This window comes from Gaeumannomyces tritici (assembly GCF_000145635.1).
Source record: "Gaeumannomyces tritici R3-111a-1 unplaced genomic scaffold supercont2.3, whole genome shotgun sequence".
NCBI lineage: Eukaryota > Fungi > Ascomycota > Sordariomycetes > Magnaporthales > Magnaporthaceae > Gaeumannomyces > Gaeumannomyces tritici.
Genome location: NW_008804547.1, coordinates 5,265,310 through 5,282,692, shown reverse-complemented (window position 1 = coordinate 5,282,692; position 17,383 = coordinate 5,265,310). Strand labels below are relative to the sequence as shown.

Genomic DNA, 17,383 nt, shown 5'->3' with positions numbered 1-17,383 from the left:
CCCGGATCCCGGCCCGCCCGTCGCAATGGCTTCACGTCCGCAGAACATTGGCATCAAGGCCATCGAAATCTACTTCCCCAGCCAGGTTGGTTGCGCCCCTTGCATGTGAGGCTGCTAATGACTGGCTGCATTGGCCGAGGAGTTGCTGCTGCTGCTGCGGCTGCCGCCGCTACTGTTTCCGTTTGGCTGCTCAGCTGCTCCGCTGCTCGGCTGTCCAACCTGCTTGGTCCTGCTGAGAAGTGCTGCTTCGTTCTGTGTGGCCGCTTCGGACTTCTTTTTGTGCTGGTTGCCCCCCTTCTCCCGCCGACAGCACCGCCCGCTGCAGATTCGATCCGACATCGCTTGCGCTTGGCCACACGCCACAGGTCTGGCTGGATTTTTTTCCACCCCCTGTGTGTACCCCCGCCACCACAAACGCCGCTCTGTGGCGGCTAGGGGAGGCTAGGGGAGGGAGAACCTAATCAGCGACCACCAGCGCCTCCTGGAGCAGCGAGCGGCACGTGCAGCAGAAGAGACCGGACAAGCATGAGAGCAGCAGCAAGCAGCAGAAGCAGCAACTCGCGCGCCGTTGAGCTTGGTGATCAAAGCCGCTAACTCGAGTCTCGGCGCTAGTATGTCGAGCAATCTGAGCTCGAGAAGTTCGATGGCGTCAGCACCGGCAAATACACAATTGGCCTGGGCCAGACCAAGATGAGCTTCTGCGACGACCGCGAAGGTTGGTGGCCCCGCTCTCGTGCCAACCGCCTTGCCCTGGCCCCTGACCCCGCCCCGAACGCAAATGCGAAAGCAAAATGCGCTCAAGCCGGGCCTGGCGGACAGCGGCGAGGCGGCGTGCCTTGCTGTGAGGTTATTTGTGAGGTGATGTGACTTGGGTTGCTGACTCTGGATGCTCGCCACAGACATCTACTCCTTCGCCCTGACCGTCACTGCGAACCTGCTCAAGAAGTATGCCATCGACACCAACTCGATCGGCCGCCTCGAGGTCGGCACCGAGACCATCCTGGACAAGTCCAAGTCGGTCAAGTCGGTGCTGATGCAGCTCTTTGGCGACAACACCAACATCGAGGGTGTCGACACGGTCAACGCCTGCTACGGTGGCACCAACGCCGTCATCAACTCCATCAACTGGATTGAGAGCTCCGGCTGGGACGGCCGCGACGCCATCGTCGTCGCCGGCGACATCGCCCTGTACGCCAAGGGCAACGCCCGCCCCACCGGCGGTGCCGGCGCCGTTGCCATGCTCATCGGCCCCGACGCCCCCATCGTCTTCGAGCCCGGTCTGCGCGGCAGCTACATGCAGCACGCTTACGACTTCTACAAGCCCGACCTGGCGAGCGAGTACCCGTACGTCGACGGCCACTTCTCGCTCACCTGCTACACCAAGGCCCTGGACGGCGCATACACTGCCTACTCGAAGCGCGAGGCCCTGCTGAAGCAGAAGAACGGCGCCACCAACGGCGCCACCAACGGCGCCACCAACGGCCACGCCAACGGCCACGCCAACGGCAACGGTGCCGCCGCTGTCGACAACAAGACCCCGCTAGACCGCTTCGACTACCTGGCCTTCCACGCCCCCACCTGCAAGCTCGTCACCAAGTCGTACGCCCGCCTGCTCTACCACGACTACCTCGCCAACCCCGACAGCCCCGCCTTCGCCGACGTGCCCCCGGAGCTTCGCGACATGGACTACGAGAAGTCGCTGACCGACAAGCTGGTCGAGAAGACCTTCCTGGGCCTGACCAAGAAGCGCTGCCAGGAGCGCGTCAACCCCGGCCTCCAGGTCGCCACCATGTGCGGCAACATGTACTGCGCCAGCGTCTGGGGCGGTCTCTGCTCCCTCATCTCCCACGTCGACAGCGCCACCCTGCAGGGTAAGCGCATCGGCCTCTTCAGCTACGGCTCGGGCCTGGCTGCTAGCTTCCTGTCCCTGCGCGTCAGCGGCAACCCCGAGAAGCTCGCCAAGGTCCTCGACATCCCGAACCGCCTCCAGGCCAGGCGTGTCGTTCCCCCGCAGACATACGATGATGTAAGTTTTTCGTGTGCCAAGCTGCCAAATACTTGTTTCCAACTGGCTTGGTACTGTGAGGTTGCACCGTGGTGGGAATTCGCTGACCCCGTGTGTCATGATAGATGTGCGAGCTCCGGAAGAAGGCCCACCTTCAGAAGGGCTTCAAGCCCACCGGCGAGGTCCCGACCATCACCGCCAACACTTACTACCTCGAGGAGGTTGACGACATGTTCAAGAGGTCATACAGTACCAAGGCCTAAGAGCCACCCGCTCCTCTGCCTGCAAGCGAACAGGCAGATACGGACCGGGTACCCGCGCGTTCTCAAGTCACGTTACGGGCGGCATGAAGGCGCTCGAGTTCTTGCGGACTGGCGTTTCTTCATGGTGTCCCCCTGCGTTTTGAGCATCCACGCGTGTCACCCCGGTCCCCGAGTCAACCAAGGAGCATGGACGTGAGGAATTCCTGGGAGAGATGAACATAGAGGAGGATACACAGAAGTATGGCACAATACCCTTGCAGATGCACAGCCAAAACGACTCATTCTACCCACCATCCTCTCTACTACATAGACATCGCATGGCTTTTCTTGTCGGCTCACGTCAAGGTCTCGGGAGGGCGCTACATGATAGAGGTCATTCTTGTCTGGTCTCTTCATTTTGTTTGTGGGAACAAGACCGGGACCGGATGCCTGCTGTTTTTAATCAGAGCAGAGACAGAAGACGGTTCGCAAGCACGGACCGGCACACCGAGGAGGTTATTGCCCCCCGGACGCTAATGTTAACAGCCTGTCATGGGCTTTTCTATGCCTTTTTTTGTTGTCCCTGCCTATGCTCTCCGCGGACCATGATGTATATATACTTGACTCCCGCGAGTGTGCTGATTCGTCTATCGATGTACGGGAACGATGTATGCCCAGCTGTCGAGGCGAGCGGTTTGTCGGAAGGAGGGTGACGAATCTTGTCTTTGCTAATAGAGAGTACGAAGGAATTTGGGTGATTTTGACTTGATGCAAGCAAAGCCGTGTTGATATCACCTCGGGACACTGGTCTTTCTTTTCTCGGGAGCAATTAGCGTCAGCTATGGCATCTCGTATTTATGACAAGCAGCTGCCTTGAATACTACAAGTACCCAAAACACGGTTCTGGTGCCGATCATCGCAAGCTGCACCAACAGCCCTGTCGCTACCACCACATCTCTTCACCTCGGGTTTCTTGACGCGCTTCACCAGGACACCCACCCACGGCCAGGGGCCCAACGATAGTGCGCAGCACGATCGCCTATGTGGCGGTGAGGGAGATGTCGGAGGGTGGTGATGATGGTGGCGCCTACCGAGGCAAGAAACGTCAACCTGCCGCGGCCGTCACCACGACCGCTACCGAGCCCGGGCCCGCGACGATCTGCACCATGACGAGGCCCACGGCGATGCCGGTGGCGCGAGGAGACTGGCCTTCAGAGTGCGGCGATGCTGCGAGGGTGCGACCCCAACGCCTTGGGTCACGGCCATGGCTTCGACTGGGTCAACTAGATGCCAAGTCAAAGGACGACACCAGTCTGGCAACAGCACGCGTTACCGCACGGATCAGAAGATCTCTGAGCCTTGGGGGCCTCGCGTGACGTGGAAACGAGCTCTGCTGTTGATGTGACGGTCTGCTCGGGTAGGTAGTAGATTTACATACTTTTCTCTCAACGTAACAAGCAGTGCTCGTTGTAATCAGTAGAGACTGTTTCCGTTTATTGCACGCAAGACCGGAGGCCCGAGGGGACTTATCTGAGAGGATCAACCACCATGCAACGCCCCGGTCAGCTGCCCTGCATGTGATGCAGCGGACCACGGGAACCCAATATCTCCTATATGCACCTCTTTTTGCCGTGGAAGCCCCTCCGCCTTTGCCACGGGGGCTTTTTGCTCAAAGTGACTCTCTACTACGCTGGTCATTTGGCTGAAGAGGACTTTCTGGATATTAATTCCGGGCTGTATGGCCTCTTGACTATGTGTCGAAGGGGCCCTTAAACTTTAACCCATATTGGGGTGAAGTTGATGTAATAGGTCTGGTCGCTAGACGATGCCGCCTTTCTGCTCGTGCTGTTGCTGAGCGATGGGAACGTGTGTCGTCTTTCTGTTGTGGAAGCTCTATATATGTTGGTCGAGGAAGGGTAGGTAATAAAAGATGCCCGCATCCTGCAGCGCCAAGGGCCTCGAAAAGCCAAGTCTCAAACTATAAGGAAACCTGTATTGTGCGCTTGTGCGGCTCTCCCTCAACCGTAGTCAACAGGGGCTCTCGTTGAGCAAGGTGTTGCCAGAGCGAGCATCCTTAGGGCTATATAAGCAACTGGATCACTTTTAGCAAATAGGATTTTGCAAGCAGATCAGCGACTTCCACTAACTGCGTTCCAAGTGTGTAAATCTACAAGTGACGGCTTTTTAAATTAGAGGAAAGATCCGAGGAATGATTGCCCTGAGGCCGAATAAGAAACACAAATATCTCCTGAGCTTTCTAACTCTTCAAGCATGGGTGGGGGGTGGCCAGGTCAAGTTTACAGAACCGCCAGTTAAGCACCAGTCAGACTGTCCTCATAAAGGTATCAGGCCGTCCTCGCAAAAATATCAGGCTATTTTGATAAGACTTGCTGAGGTGGAACATGCAGCAATGTCAGTGGGCTCTTGGTAAAGGGGAAGTAGTACAACCACAAGCCCGTGTTTGCAGCCCTTTGAACCGCCATTTGGTATCGTCATTTGACATTCTAGTATATAGGAGTTTGCACGCCAAACCTCTCCTAGCACCGCCCGGATCGATATGCCTCTTCACCGGCGAAACTCTCAACCGCATCGTTTTGAGCCTGCCTCGCTTGCCGACGTCTCGCTGCGCAATAGATCCAAAAATCTGTCACTTCTTGGTCCGGCCGCTTGGAGCTCCGCCGTGACGCCATCACTTTTTCGAACCTCGCCTACGCAATCGACGAAACCTAATACGGAGTGCCTGACAAAACGGGGTGCGGTCCTTCCCTAACCGGAAGCCTTCAAGCCTTCAAAGCCTTGAAACCTTCAAGCCACAAAAAGCAGGAAAGCCCGAGTGGAAGGCCTTGGCACCGAACAGCCAACAACGGACGGTTCGCTCCTGCCAGTTTGCACTCGAAGCGGTCACCACAAGTCGTTCGCTCTACCATCACCGCCAACCCAGCACGAAATGCATCCCAGGCTCGAAGCCGACTTGCAGAAGAAAGCGCTCCGCAAGAGCGCACGCGGAATCCCCGAGAGAATCCAATGGCTGGCCGAAGAGAAGCGCTACATCGAGGAGATCCAAGGAGAGCAGTCCCCCGACCTGCACCGCTCGTACGAGAAGAGGATCGTCGACGCGACCAAGGCCATCTACACGACCTTCCTCCGGGCCCTCAACCTCCGATGCTCGCTCGAGCGGCGGCACCTCGGCGCGGCGAGCTGGAAACCCAGGAGCGCCTACGCGGCGGGCAGGCGGTCGCCCGAGGACCGCCGGAGGGCGCGCAACTACCGGCGCCACGAGCACTCGAAGCAGTCGCCCCGCCTCGAGCGCCTGGCCGCCAAGCTCGCCGCCGACCTGGCGCTGGACCCCGAGGCCCGCCGCCGCCGCTCGACGCTCGACTCGACGGCGCGGCCGTTGCTGGCGGCCCGCCTGCGCGACGTCGAGGCGTCCATGGCCGAGCTCGGCGGCGTGCACGTGCGCCTGGCCTAGGAATCCAGGTCGGCCGGGCGCGCCGCCGGGCGGTCGTCCTCCTCCAAGGGCCCCTCGGCGCTGTACTGGGCCAAGAGACACGCCTCGGAGCGCGGCCGCGAGGCCCTTCGGGCGAGGGCAAAGTCGGTGGCGCCGCCCGAGCATCCCGCAAAGAGCGAGCTGGTCTCCCAGATCTTGATTGGGGTGACGGCGGCCGAGACATGCGATCTGATCCGGGGCCGGTTCTGTGGGCAGACGCCGGTCAACCTCAGGATAGAGCGCCTGTCCCGCGCCACCAAGTCTACAACAATGACCATGACCAAAAAAACGCCCGAGGGGACCGTCAAAACCTACACCACCATCACCACAAACACCATCCCCGACCCTGGGCTCCCGGAGGAGCCGGCCGCGCCGCCGAACCACTCTCGCTTCTTTGGTTCCATGCTATCGGCCTTGGAGAAACGCCGGAAGGCCATAAATAATATGCACTGGTCTATGCGCGGCGTTGGTGCTGGGGTCACGCCGGACTCGCGCCACGACAGAAAGTCGCAGTGTGACAAAGCCCAAGGTAACTACCCCAAGAAGGAGCCAGCTTCGCACCTGAGACGGATGCGCCGGAAGCTCGCCAGCGACCTGGTTCAAGAGCTCGAAGCGGGAGGGAGGAATCGTTCTCTGGTCCACCGCACATTCTACAAAGCCTGGCGTCTGCACGCCTCCGGATACGTCTACAGGGAGGGCATGATCACGCAGAAGGAGGATAACAGAAAATCCAAGAATCCATGGCCTAGCTGGTAGGGGAGCAACCATGCCAAGACGAAGCCGGCCTAGCAAGGGAGAAGACCGGACTTCCGACAGCGTTGTCGGCCGCCCGATACCGCAGAACATCACAGCAAACGGCGGATCGAGTATACATTGTCGATTCTATAACCTCTCGTTGGGAATTTACTAGTTGATTGATTTCAGGAGAAGCACTCGATACTTTCGTCGCTGTCGACTAGCAGACTCAACGTCCTTCCTCGGTCGGTGCGCTTGAGGATTGTTTAATGTAGACGGCCTATGACATCTGAAGGAGACGGGGTGAGAGGGCGCAGCCACGCTGTCAAGCGTCATGCGAACCTCTTCCAGACTTGGCTTCCAAACGTTGGCGCGATCACTTTTGCATGGCTGAGGCGCCGAACATTTCACTGAAGCTTTCGTTTACCCTATTCTCGGCTGTCGCAATCACGCATATCGCTTCAGATGATCTAGGGTGTATTTGTATAGGGCGCAAGAGATCCCGATTTTTTTCACATTGGCCACTACGCATAAGCAAGCACACTCATATGATCCTGGGGGGCCAGCGTCTCGCTCCAAATGCCGCGAGTGTTGTGATGAAATGCAGGCAAGGCTTTGTGAAGTATGCTAAGTCTTTGGTGCTATTACTATATAACAGAGGCTTCACTTTGCCGTGCTACACAAGAGACGCGCCCCTCATGCCTTGACGCCAGTCTTGCCATACGCACCGCCGGCGAGCTTCCTCATTTCCAGCGCCCGTTTGTAGGGTGGTGCCGTGGGCGGCTGCACCGGATCCAACGAGACGTGGTCCTCGGGCAGGCGATACGATGCGTCGGAGTCGTATGAGGACAGGTCGCCGCAGGCAATAAAAGGCGCGATCCACCTGACGTCTTTCTTGGGCTCTGGGGTGAGGTCGTCCAGCTCGACCTCGACGATACCCTCGTCGCCGGCCTCGGGAAGCATCGAGGCGGCGGGGTTCGAGCTCCACGCTCCCGCGTTCCAGTCCTGCATCAGCGGCGCCTCGGCCATGGTGGGCGCCTCCTCGAGGCGGCTCCGACCGGCCACGGTCGGGAGGCGGTGGCCGACGCCCAGGGGCTCGTCCAGGCTGGCCCTGAAGCCCGCCGGGGGGCGGAAGCCCATGCAGACGATGAAGGCCTCGACGCTGCTGGCCCTGGACGAGCGCGGCTTCGCGACCACGACGCGGCAGAAGAAGAGCTTGAGCTGCGCGTACAGCAGGTCCACGTTGCGGCCCCGGAAGATCTTGGCCACGAACTTGCCGCCCGGCCGGAGCACGCACAGGGCCAGGTTGAGGGCGGCGAAGAGCAGCTGCGACTGCACGTAGATGTCGAGGTCGTGCAGGCCCGTGACGTCGGGCGCGCCGTCGCTGAGCACCAGGTCCACGGGGCGCGACGACGACGACGACGGCGCCTGCTGCTGGCCCGCGTCGTAGTCCGGGTCCAGGGCCTTGAGCAGCAGCGGCACCGTGGCCGGGTGCGTGATGTCGGCGCGTAGCGTCACGATGCCCGGCAGCGGGCTGATGGGCTGCAGGTCGATGGACACGATCTTGACGTCGGCCCGGGGCCCGGCGGTGGGCTTGGGCTGCGATGCGGCCGGCTCGGCTGCTGCATGTCGGCCGTCGCCGTCCTGGGTGCTGGGGTCCTGGTCGTCAAACAAGTGGAGCATCTGTCGCCGGAACTTGACGTCGGTGTCCTGCCATGAGGTCCTGCCGAACTTTTCGCCCTTGATCAGGACTCTGGATAGGACCTGCGACCAGCTGCCCGGGGCGGCGCACAGGTCCACCACGCGGGTGACATTATCAAACAGGTTGAACTCTGGGCCGGGTCAGTTGGGAATAGCCTGTTTAGGGGCGCTGTAAGCCCAGAGAAAGCAGAACTGGGGCTTGTACCAACCTTCGTCCAGTTGGAGGAGCTTGAAGGCGCTCCTTGCCCGCCATCCTTGCTCCTTGGCTAGCCGATAATAGGCGTCGCGCTTATCTTTTGAGGACTTCCCCATTGGTACCTTCAGTGCTGGGGATCAAAGTAGACGGCGAAATACTAGCTATGTCCGTTTTTAATTTTTGGCTACAGGCAGTTTCGATTTCAGTCACCGTCGCTGTCGTCGTCGCCGTCGTCGTTTCTCCCCCTTCATCCCCTGTTCGAGTCAACTCACATGGGAATTTGGCAACCCCTCCAGTCCCCCCACAGCCACAACAGTTCTCGTTCAGCCGTGGCGTAGGGCTGATTTAAGGTGTGGTCTGTGCTGTGATCCCGTCATGCTGTGGCTTTTTGCCATGATTCTCCGCCAAAATTTTCCATGATCGATCGCGACGACGATTTTCGGGGCATCTGAGCAAGGCGAATTGGTCGCGTCGCACGAACCGAAACGCGCCAGCCTATACACTTGTCTACTCTCCTGTCTGCGGACAGATCGCACCGCCAAAATGGGGCTGGACGGCGCCAAGCAAAAGCGCAAGCTTGATCCCAAGCCGGATGCGTCGCAAAAACGCCGGCGGGTCCACGCGGCGGCAAAGTCGAAAAAGCCCAAGAGAGCAGTGAGGGCTGATGCGCTGCCATGGCGTACGGTCGATGTCCCCGATATGTATGATGACGCCGAGGGATTCTTTGGCCTGGAGGAGGTGGAGGGTGTTGACGTGGTTCGAGAGGACGGCATGGTCAAATTTGTATGAGCATTCCCTCTCAAAGCTCGGCTATCCCTGGCACTGGAACTGACCGTGGGGGAACACGATAGGTCACGGCCGGTCCGACGGTAGGCGGTGATGAGGACGAGTTTGGTGGCTTTGACGATTCTTCCGAGCCCCCGGATACCGCCCCTGAAGAAACGGAGCCTACAGCCAAAGCCGACGATGAGCCCGAGTCGAACGCCGAAGCGACTGATGTAGTCGGGAAGGGGAAAAAGGAGAAGAAATCTCATCAAAAGAAGCAGGAGACTCAGAAGAAAAAGCAGGAACAACAAAAGCAGGGGAGGCCTGCGAAGGCAGAGGAGTCTATGCCGGCAGATGAACTGGCAGGTGGCGCCTCCTTTGCCGCATTAGGCGATGTCGACGAGGAGGATGAAGACGTTGACATGTCTCAATGGGTCCCACTGGACCTGTCAGGGGAGATGCTCTCTTCGATAGCGCGACTAAAATTCTCCAAGCCGACTGCGATCCAAGCTCAGGCAATACCCGAGATATTGGCGGGCCACGATGTCATCGGCAAGGCCTCTACCGGGTCTGGAAAAACGCTTGCCTTTGGAATCCCCATCGTCGAGCGCTGGATTTCGTTGAGTCAAACGGCGGCCAGCAAAAGCCCTGAGGAAGGAAAGAAGCCGATAGCCTTGGTACTGTCGCCAACCAGGGAGCTTGCCCATCAGATCACGAACCATTTCAAGGCGCTCTGTGGTGGACTGGCTACTGCCCCATACATCTGCTCCGTCACCGGTGGTCTCTCCGTTCACAAGCAGCAAAGGCAGCTCGAGAAGGCGGACATTGTCATTGCTACTCCAGGGCGGCTGTGGGAGGTCCTCAGTTCAAGCAAGCAGACGGTGGCAGCCTTCAGGCATATCAAGTATCTTGTGGTGGACGAGGCCGATCGTTTGTTATCCGATGGCCACTTCAAGGACGCCGAGGAAATCATGCGTGCGCTGGACAGGATCGAGACGACTGAGGACAGGGACAACCAGGGTCCGCCCCCAAGGCAGACCTTGGTCTTCTCTGCGACTTTCAACAAGGGACTTCAGCAAAAGCTGGCTGGAAAGGGTCGGTTCGACCTGAACAATGACGCGCTGTCCATGGAGTATCTCCTAAAGCGTCTCAAGTTCCGTGAGGAGAAGCCCAAGTTCATCGACGTGAACCCAGTTTCCCAGATGGCTGCGAGGCTCAAGGAGGGCCTCGTCGAGTGTGATGCAATGGAAAAGGTATGTCTTGTTGGGAACCTTTTTCAAGTGGTCGGTTTTACACCTACTAATCCTGCTCCAGGACCTCTATCTTTATTCTCTTCTCTTGATGCACCCGACACAGCACACGCTTGTCTTTACCAACTCTATCAGCTCAGTGCGCCGCTTGACGCCAATGTTGCAGAACCTGACGCTGCCCGCCCTGGCACTCCACTCCCAAATGCCACAAAAGGCCAGGTTACGATCGGTCGAGCGCTTCACCGCCGCAAAACCCGGCACGTCTTCGATCTTGATCGCAACAGACGTTGCCGCGAGAGGTCTTGACATCAAGGGCATCGACGTTGTGATACACTATCACGTCCCCCGCGCCGCCGACGCCTACGTGCACCGCTCCGGCCGGACGGCCCGCGCGGAGAACACGGGGCTGAGCGTCCTCATCTGCGCCCCCGACGAGGTGACGCCCACGCGTCGGCTCGTGGCCAAGGTCCACGCCACGGGGAGGAACAGGAAGCAGCAGTCGGTGTTCCTCCAGTCGATCGATCTGGACCGGCGGCTGGTCGGCAAGCTCAAGGAGCGCGTGTCGATCGCGAAGCAGATCGCCGACTCGACGCTGGCCAAGGAGAAGGTCGGCAAGGAGGACGACTGGATGCGGACGGCGGCCGAGGAGCTCGGGGTCGAGTACGACAGCGAGGAGCTCGAGAAGGCCGGCAACTGGAGCGGGCGCGGGAGCGGGCGCAAGAGCAAGCAGAAGGAGGCGCGCTCCATGAGCAAGGGGGAGGTGGCGGCGCTCAGGGCGCAGCTGAAGCAGCTGCTGTCCAAGAGGGTCAACACGGGCGTCAGCGAGCGCTACATTGCGAACGGGAACGTCGACGTCCACGAGCTGCTGAGCGGGTCGAAGGGCGACTTCTTGGGGAAGGTGGATGGGCTGGGCGTTAGCCCGCTGCTAGTGGAGGATTAGGCTTGTTTATGTCTTGACATGCACGCCATGATAGTATAATTCCAACATGTAAAAGGGGGGAAAAGACAAGCGATACACGCCAAGTTATGTGTCTCCGACCCTTCCATATGCCGACTGTCTGGCATGCACACATAGCGCACGCGTTGAACCTTAACATGGCTTTACAATCTTACTTGCCTTAAACCTCAATGTTTTAAGACTTGCAAACGAGATACGAACAGGTAAACACGCACTATAAGCGCGCTCGCCCTTGGGACAAGACACACATTTAAGACCTAAGGTGGGCATTTCGGCACTAACAAGAACAGCGCGATCAAGGAGGTTTAAAAGCAAGCTAGGCGTGGCCTGCTCTTGGCGTGCTTTCTTGTATAAAGAAAAAGCCAAAAGTTCAAAAAGCTCACCTGGCTAAGGACAGCCGAGTTACGAAACAACTTCTCCCCACTTGGGAAGAATCCGGGTTTGCTAGCTTTAAATCGCCGTCAACTAACGGATTCGAGCTAGCGAGCTTGGAGTTTTCTAGCCCTCACCCGTGGAAGAAGGTTTTAGTAATATTCATTACTACCGTTTTCACCCGCTCAACCACCCGGTCTGCTTGTTACTGGGAGCTGTTGGAAACCTGTCTGCTGTCGGTGTATATTAAGGCAAGTAATTCCCTTTCGTCGCCCTTATTGGGCGGGGTGGTCCTCTGGGCCCACTCATTAAAGAAGGGGCTCCTTTTTATTTAATTTATTTACTTAAAGGCTTTAAGCCCGTAACATTTATCCTTAGTGTTTATAATTAACTGCTTATCTCAGCATGGCTGCTTAAAATATCCATATGCTCACAGCCTGCATAATTAAGCTGAACGGAGTGTAAGCCCGGTACCCGGCATAGGTTACCGATTCACCCGCCGATTTACGCGGTCCCGAAAGCCTTTGTGAGCCACGGAAGCAGGGACTAGGACATTATAGCGAATATGGAAAGCAGGGGACTGGACACATATATAAGGGGAGAAATCCTTAAGCATTTTGCCTCGGTTTTCCTTTGTCTGTAGCCAGAGATTTAAGCATGTATTAATACAGTTTCTTCACATTACCTGCACCATTTGCAATAAAAAGAACGCTCAGCTAGTTAAAACCACCCGGGGCGTGGGAGTAATCTTGTGGCATCCAGTCGCCCGGTTTGTGTCACGGCAGGCGGGCAAAGGAGGGGTCCTTGGGCCGCCAAGTCCATCCCCATGAACCCCTTGTCTTGAGGACACATGGTACACGGGGTACCTCGCTGCACTGCCACCAAAACACCTCTGGCCCCTAAACCAGCAGCAATGGCGACACTGCTGTATTTCCGTGCCCCGCGCTTCGACATCTCGCCCGAGAGCCCCACGGCGCCGAGGTTGGGCAGCATCTTCTCCAACCTGAGGCGTCTGACGGCACCGCTGAACCAGGACGAGGCGCTCTCGATCCCAGCGAACCTCGTCAACCAGGCCGCCGTTGCCGGGTTCCAAGACAAGGAGGCCAGGAGCGTGGCGGGCAGCGCGGGCCTGTGCACCGGCGGCGGCGGCGGCAGTGGCGGCCTGATGTACGCGTTCGCCAGCGACCGGCGCGACACGTACCGGTGCGCCGAGCTCGAGACGGTCGAGTTCGAGGCGGATGAGCAGTTTGTGCGCGACAGCATCACGGCGTCGCGGCGCGTGCAGGACTTCTTCCAGGGCGGCGGTAGCGGCGGCCGCGGCGGTGGCATCTCCTCCTTCCTGGGCGGCCTCGGCGGCAGGCGCGTCTACCTGATCACGGGCCTCAAAATCGCCACCGACTTTACCGTCTCCCGCGGCGGCGGCTCCGAGCACGGCGTGGTCGCCCAGGCCACGGTGAGCGGCGGCGGCGGCGAGGTGATGATGCCCGCCTCGGCCGGCCTCAATCTCGAGCTGAAGACCGGCTCCTCGCGCGAGGTCTCGCACGGCCCGGCATCGGGCAAGATCGTGTTTGCGTACCGCGCCATCAAGATCAGGCCCGCGGGCCACGGCCAGGTCCGGTACAAGGACCTCAGTGGAGGTCAGTACGGCATTGGCGAGGACGACGGCGGCGGCGTGGAGCCTCCGGTGTCCTGGGAGGTGGAACCGGTCGGCGAAAAGGATATACTCGAGGAGTTCCCGGACGAGGAGGAAATTGTTGCAATTCAGCACTAAACGGATGGCCAACAGGTGCCTGTTTTAATGGACTATTTTATCTACAGTTGTAGTACTATTTCGCGAAGTTGATAGCATTGATATGAAGGCTACGTGAACAGAAATGACGCACGGTCATGTAGGTTTCTGATATAAACATTCCAAATTGACTTTTTCAGACGCCCAAAGCTCTCTCAATCTCGCCCTGGATCCATCCATCCGTACTCCTCTCGCCAAACGTCTGCCACGGCCGGATATAGCAGTAGTCACGGGTCCTCAAGTGTGTCAGCCTGTCGAATATGCGGCGCAGTCCCCCGACCCTGCGCAGCTCCAGCCAGCGGTCCTCCGGGAGGAAGGCGCGGGCGTAGTCGAGGATTACGGCGGCCATGCCGGCCGCAATGGGGGCCGCGCACGACGTGCCGCTCATGTAGCGCTGTTGCCCGCGCCCCAGCTTCTCGGGCCAGGCGGACAGCACGGCCTCGCCCACCACGGCGAGGGTTTGATCCTTGCCGGCGCCGGGCGTGAAGTCGGACGGGTTGCCCGCGCCGTCGAACGAGTGGACGCATATCACCTCGGGCATCCGGGCCGGCCACGCCACCTCGTCCGGCCGGTTCTTGCCGTCGTTGGACGCGGCCGCGAACAGGCCTACGCCCTGGGCTGCGGCGTGCCTAATGGCCTGGAGCATCGAGTCCTTGGGGTCTGCGGCATCCTGGACTGCGTCGAAGCCAAACGACATAACGATAATATCGACGTTCCACTTATTGACGGCGTGCCAGATCGCCTGTGTAATATCAGCTCTGTCAGTGGATCTGTTGAGTGTGATGGGGATGGCATGACTAGCATATAATAATTAGCGGTACAAAGGGACCGGTATACCTGAGCAACATTCTTCGTCTCCATGCGCAAATCTGGCTGCGATCGCTCAAACACTCGGGCAACGTGTATATTGGCCATGGGCGCGACTCTTGCCAGGAGAGTGGATAGATGTGTGCCGTGTCCCACATTATCCTTCCACTCCTGGGACGGCTTGTTTCCCGAGGTCTCGCCGCCAACCCAGCTCCGATATACAACTTTGCGTCTGGGGAGATGCTGATCCTTCTGCGTCTCGGACAGCTCAATGCCGCTGTCTAGTATTGCGATGGACACCTTCTTCTGGTTCTGGCGCCAGATACTTCGCTTGTCGACATAAACACGCTGGATCATGTCGTCATAAAAGTCAAACCATTCTTTAGTCGCGTTTATCCTGTGTTTTATTGTCAGCACGCCACTGCAAACTACTGGGCTTCAAGGGGAGGAGAAGATGGCAGGTTCTTTGGCATGTTCGTACTTGGTCTGATCTGTGGGGACCTCTTTGTCGCCGAAAAGGCAGGTCTGCCGTTGGCATTGCGCTTCATCCCGTCTCGGGCCTATATAATTCAATATTTATTAGCTAGAGATCTTGCGAAGAACCTCAAGGTTTAATCGAGTATATACTCACCCTTGTATCTTCCTGTTCTGTCGTGGATGCTAGTAGACTCAGTTCGAAGCTGAAGCGAAGCTAGACCTTTCACCCCATGAATGTCTTCTTCGTCCATCAGACTGGCCAGCTGTATGCCATAGCCTTTCTCCAGGGCGGTCGCCAGCGGGGCCACCACGCACGTGAGAACGTAGAAGCGCAGGGGTCCCTCCTCGAACAGCAGCTGGTCTGACAGGGTGCTCGGGGGCCGGAGAACCAGGCAGTTGCGGATCGCCTCGCAGAGAGATGGAGGGGCGTCCCGTGACCCATGCTTCTCAAGCCTTTCAAGCGCTTTCAGTGCCAGGGCGCCATCCTCGTTACTGGGCGCCATCGTCGTCCGGCATGCTTCGTTCAACCGGTCCCTGTCGCACGGCTTCTTTGGGCACAGCACATCGAACTTGGTACGTGTGGCAATCTCCAGGAGCATGACGCCGAGCGCCAGCACTGCTGGGTGGAGGTGGTACCGAGACATAGCGGCGGGATCGGCCTTGGGCATTTCTTGTCGGCGCAGTAGGTTGGCCGAAAGGTATGGCTGCGTTAGTGCAACCAGCCGGCCGCTCTCATCGCCAGCGCTTCGCGCGAACAGGATTTTGTTGCTGCTCCAGCAGAATTCCGTCTGAAGCCAGATACCCGGGTACAGGTATAAGACGGACGTGGCCAGGACGTACGCTAACGTTAATCTGTCCCTATCGTCGTACCTCGAGATACGTGCCATGGATGGTGCGGCAGGGTCATTCCCTAGGAGCTCGTGGAGTGACTCCATGACAGAGTGCTCACAGACATCTCCCGGCGCCGGTGGATGAACTGCCCAGAGCCTCTTTTTCTCGTGCTCAGCCCACAAATTCACCTTAACTGCGTTACTATTCCGTATCCGGAAGCAAAGATCGTTTTGGATAGGGGATTTCGGGGTTTTTGCTGCCTCTCCGTGTCTATGCGCTATGGTTAGCTATTTGTGCGAAGAACCGTGGCGTGAGACAGGCAGGGTAAACAAAAGATATGCAGCAGGGCTCACATATAGGCCATGGCCCGGACGTCTGTCACCTTCCAAGTGCAGTGATCTCCGCACACGGGAAGAAGGATTTCGAATTTGGCGTCGATATCTTTTGGGACAAGCCCCAGCTGTTCCGCCGCAGTAGCCTTCAACAGGAACTGGCGGTGACGTGTCAGGCTGAGGCGGGCTTCCCGGGCATTGGGGGGTCGCCTCCAGCGGCATCCGCAGTTGCAGTGCTGACATAGAAGGCCATGCACGCTGTCTGCCAGCTTCTTGACGCCATTACTCGGGTGTCTCGCCAGATCGAGAGGAGCGTGTCCTGCATGCGGTTCATCGAAGTATAGTTTCAACAGGTGGCGACTCGCCTTCCGGACGATCCTCAAGAACTTATCTCTTTTATCCGTCTCCTTCGGAGTCTTCTCGCGGCGGAAGAGTCGAATGGCACCGGCCATTTCAGCCAAGCAACGTTGTACCTTCTTTTCCTCTGCCGTCTCCGTCGCGCAACCTGCGGAGCCATCTTCGTCGTCACTCTCCATACCTCTGGCCTTATCCTTTTCAGGATCTACGTCTCGCGCGATCGCGTAGATTCGGGCCTGGAGTTCATGTAGTTCTGGGAGTTGTTCCGCCGGGTCATCGGTTTTAGTGCCGCCAGTCGTAAACGGCCAGGGAACGGGGAACGGGGACTTGACAAGCGGGAGTCCTCTCCTGGTTAGCAAAATCATGTCTCGTAAAATGCCGACACAACAAGTGCAGCGGGATGCTCTCGTACCCTTGGACTAAAAAACCTGGGCCTTTTTTGGATACGGCTCTCCAATGCCTTCAGTAGATCGGTCACAACAGCTTCGTCCAGCCCGGGCCTCCACTCGCAGCGAGAAGCCAACACAGCCATTTGGATATTCAGGATATCGATGTAGCAATCGTTTAGGCATTGCTTCGGCACTAGCTGTGCATCGTCATTGTTTTTGTCGTCCGCGTCTCTGTGGCGCCGTAGCTGGAGGGCCAGCATGTGGAACACTGGAATAACATCGTGAAGCAACTTTAGCTGCCACATGGGTGTATTAAGCAGGACGCGGTGCTCGCGGAAGAACACTTCGCATAAAACGGGAATGATCTTGAACTTCAGTTTGCCTTATGCGCAATCTTTCCTCTCAACAATGTCCAGCCTTACCTAGGTTTATTGGGACGGCCAGGGCGGCTGGGCTGGCTTCAGCTCCCCCGCTCTTTACCTGCCTATCTGCACATATGTCTTGGCGATTGATACCTGACCTATCACCTGCCTACCCACTGCACCTAAATACTAAGTGTGTTCGGCGTATTGCATTTGCGGGTAAATGGGTGTCTGATACGAGACATGCACCGTATTTGCGGCCAGGCTGGATTTCTGACTGCGGCCTTTTCACGCACAAGATTTGGCAATAGCATCGCCAGAGACTTTC

The 17,383-nt window shown here is 58.1% G+C and overlaps 8 protein-coding genes across 8 annotated transcripts; 6 read left to right on the top strand and 2 right to left on the bottom strand.

Annotated features, from left to right (window-relative positions):
* Nucleotides 1–25: 25 nt before the first annotated feature.
* GGTG_06898 (hydroxymethylglutaryl-CoA synthase) lies at nucleotides 26–2,268 on the top strand (the record flags this gene model as incomplete). The annotated part of the gene is made up of 4 exons (XM_009224720.1): nucleotides 26–85; nucleotides 613–715; nucleotides 900–2,026; nucleotides 2,131–2,268. 4 exons carry the CDS (start codon nucleotides 26–28, stop codon nucleotides 2,266–2,268), a joined length of 1,428 nt encoding a protein of 475 aa, XP_009222984.1.
* Nucleotides 2,269–2,900: 632 nt separating this feature from the next.
* On the top strand, nucleotides 2,901–4,689 carry GGTG_06897 (hypothetical protein; the record flags this gene model as incomplete). The annotated part of the gene is made up of 5 exons (XM_009224719.1): nucleotides 2,901–2,940; nucleotides 3,238–3,482; nucleotides 4,057–4,113; nucleotides 4,538–4,569; nucleotides 4,656–4,689. 5 exons carry the CDS (start codon nucleotides 2,901–2,903, stop codon nucleotides 4,687–4,689), a joined length of 408 nt encoding a protein of 135 aa, XP_009222983.1.
* Nucleotides 4,690–5,194: 505 nt separating this feature from the next.
* Nucleotides 5,195–5,716, top strand: GGTG_06896 (hypothetical protein; the record flags this gene model as incomplete). The annotated part of the gene is made up of 1 exon (XM_009224718.1): nucleotides 5,195–5,716. One exon carries the CDS (start codon nucleotides 5,195–5,197, stop codon nucleotides 5,714–5,716), a length of 522 nt encoding a protein of 173 aa, XP_009222982.1.
* A 294-nt stretch (nucleotides 5,717–6,010) lies between these two features.
* Nucleotides 6,011–6,490, top strand: GGTG_06895 (hypothetical protein; the record flags this gene model as incomplete). Its single annotated transcript, XM_009224717.1, has 1 exon — nucleotides 6,011–6,490. One exon carries the CDS (start codon nucleotides 6,011–6,013, stop codon nucleotides 6,488–6,490), a length of 480 nt encoding a protein of 159 aa, XP_009222981.1.
* A 536-nt stretch (nucleotides 6,491–7,026) lies between these two features.
* On the bottom strand, nucleotides 7,027–8,634 carry GGTG_06894 (tRNA (uridine-2'-O-)-methyltransferase TRM7). The gene is made up of 2 exons (XM_009224716.1): nucleotides 8,380–8,634; nucleotides 7,027–8,301 (listed from the first exon to the last, which is right to left on the bottom strand). The coding sequence occupies exons 1-2, from the start codon at nucleotides 8,480–8,482 to the stop codon at nucleotides 7,166–7,168; spliced, it is 1,239 nt and encodes a 412-aa protein (XP_009222980.1). The 5' UTR covers nucleotides 8,483–8,634; the 3' UTR covers nucleotides 7,027–7,165.
* A 139-nt stretch (nucleotides 8,635–8,773) lies between these two features.
* On the top strand, nucleotides 8,774–11,529 carry GGTG_06893 (ATP-dependent RNA helicase MAK5). Its single transcript, XM_009224715.1, has 3 exons — nucleotides 8,774–9,149; nucleotides 9,218–10,384; nucleotides 10,446–11,529. The coding sequence occupies exons 1-3, from the start codon at nucleotides 8,910–8,912 to the stop codon at nucleotides 11,319–11,321; spliced, it is 2,283 nt and encodes a 760-aa protein (XP_009222979.1). The 5' UTR covers nucleotides 8,774–8,909; the 3' UTR covers nucleotides 11,322–11,529.
* A 1,038-nt stretch (nucleotides 11,530–12,567) lies between these two features.
* Nucleotides 12,568–13,576, top strand: GGTG_06892 (hypothetical protein). Its single transcript, XM_009224714.1, has one exon. It carries the CDS (start codon nucleotides 12,625–12,627, stop codon nucleotides 13,480–13,482), a length of 858 nt encoding a protein of 285 aa, XP_009222978.1. The 5' UTR covers nucleotides 12,568–12,624; the 3' UTR covers nucleotides 13,483–13,576.
* A 39-nt stretch (nucleotides 13,577–13,615) lies between these two features.
* Nucleotides 13,616–17,100, bottom strand: GGTG_06891 (hypothetical protein). Its single transcript, XM_009224713.1, has 6 exons — nucleotides 16,717–17,100; nucleotides 15,969–16,630; nucleotides 14,939–15,885; nucleotides 14,789–14,867; nucleotides 14,338–14,704; nucleotides 13,616–14,242 (listed from the first exon to the last, which is right to left on the bottom strand). The coding sequence occupies exons 1-6, from the start codon at nucleotides 16,996–16,998 to the stop codon at nucleotides 13,637–13,639; spliced, it is 2,943 nt and encodes a 980-aa protein (XP_009222977.1). The 5' UTR covers nucleotides 16,999–17,100; the 3' UTR covers nucleotides 13,616–13,636.
* Nucleotides 17,101–17,383: the final 283 nt, after the last annotated feature.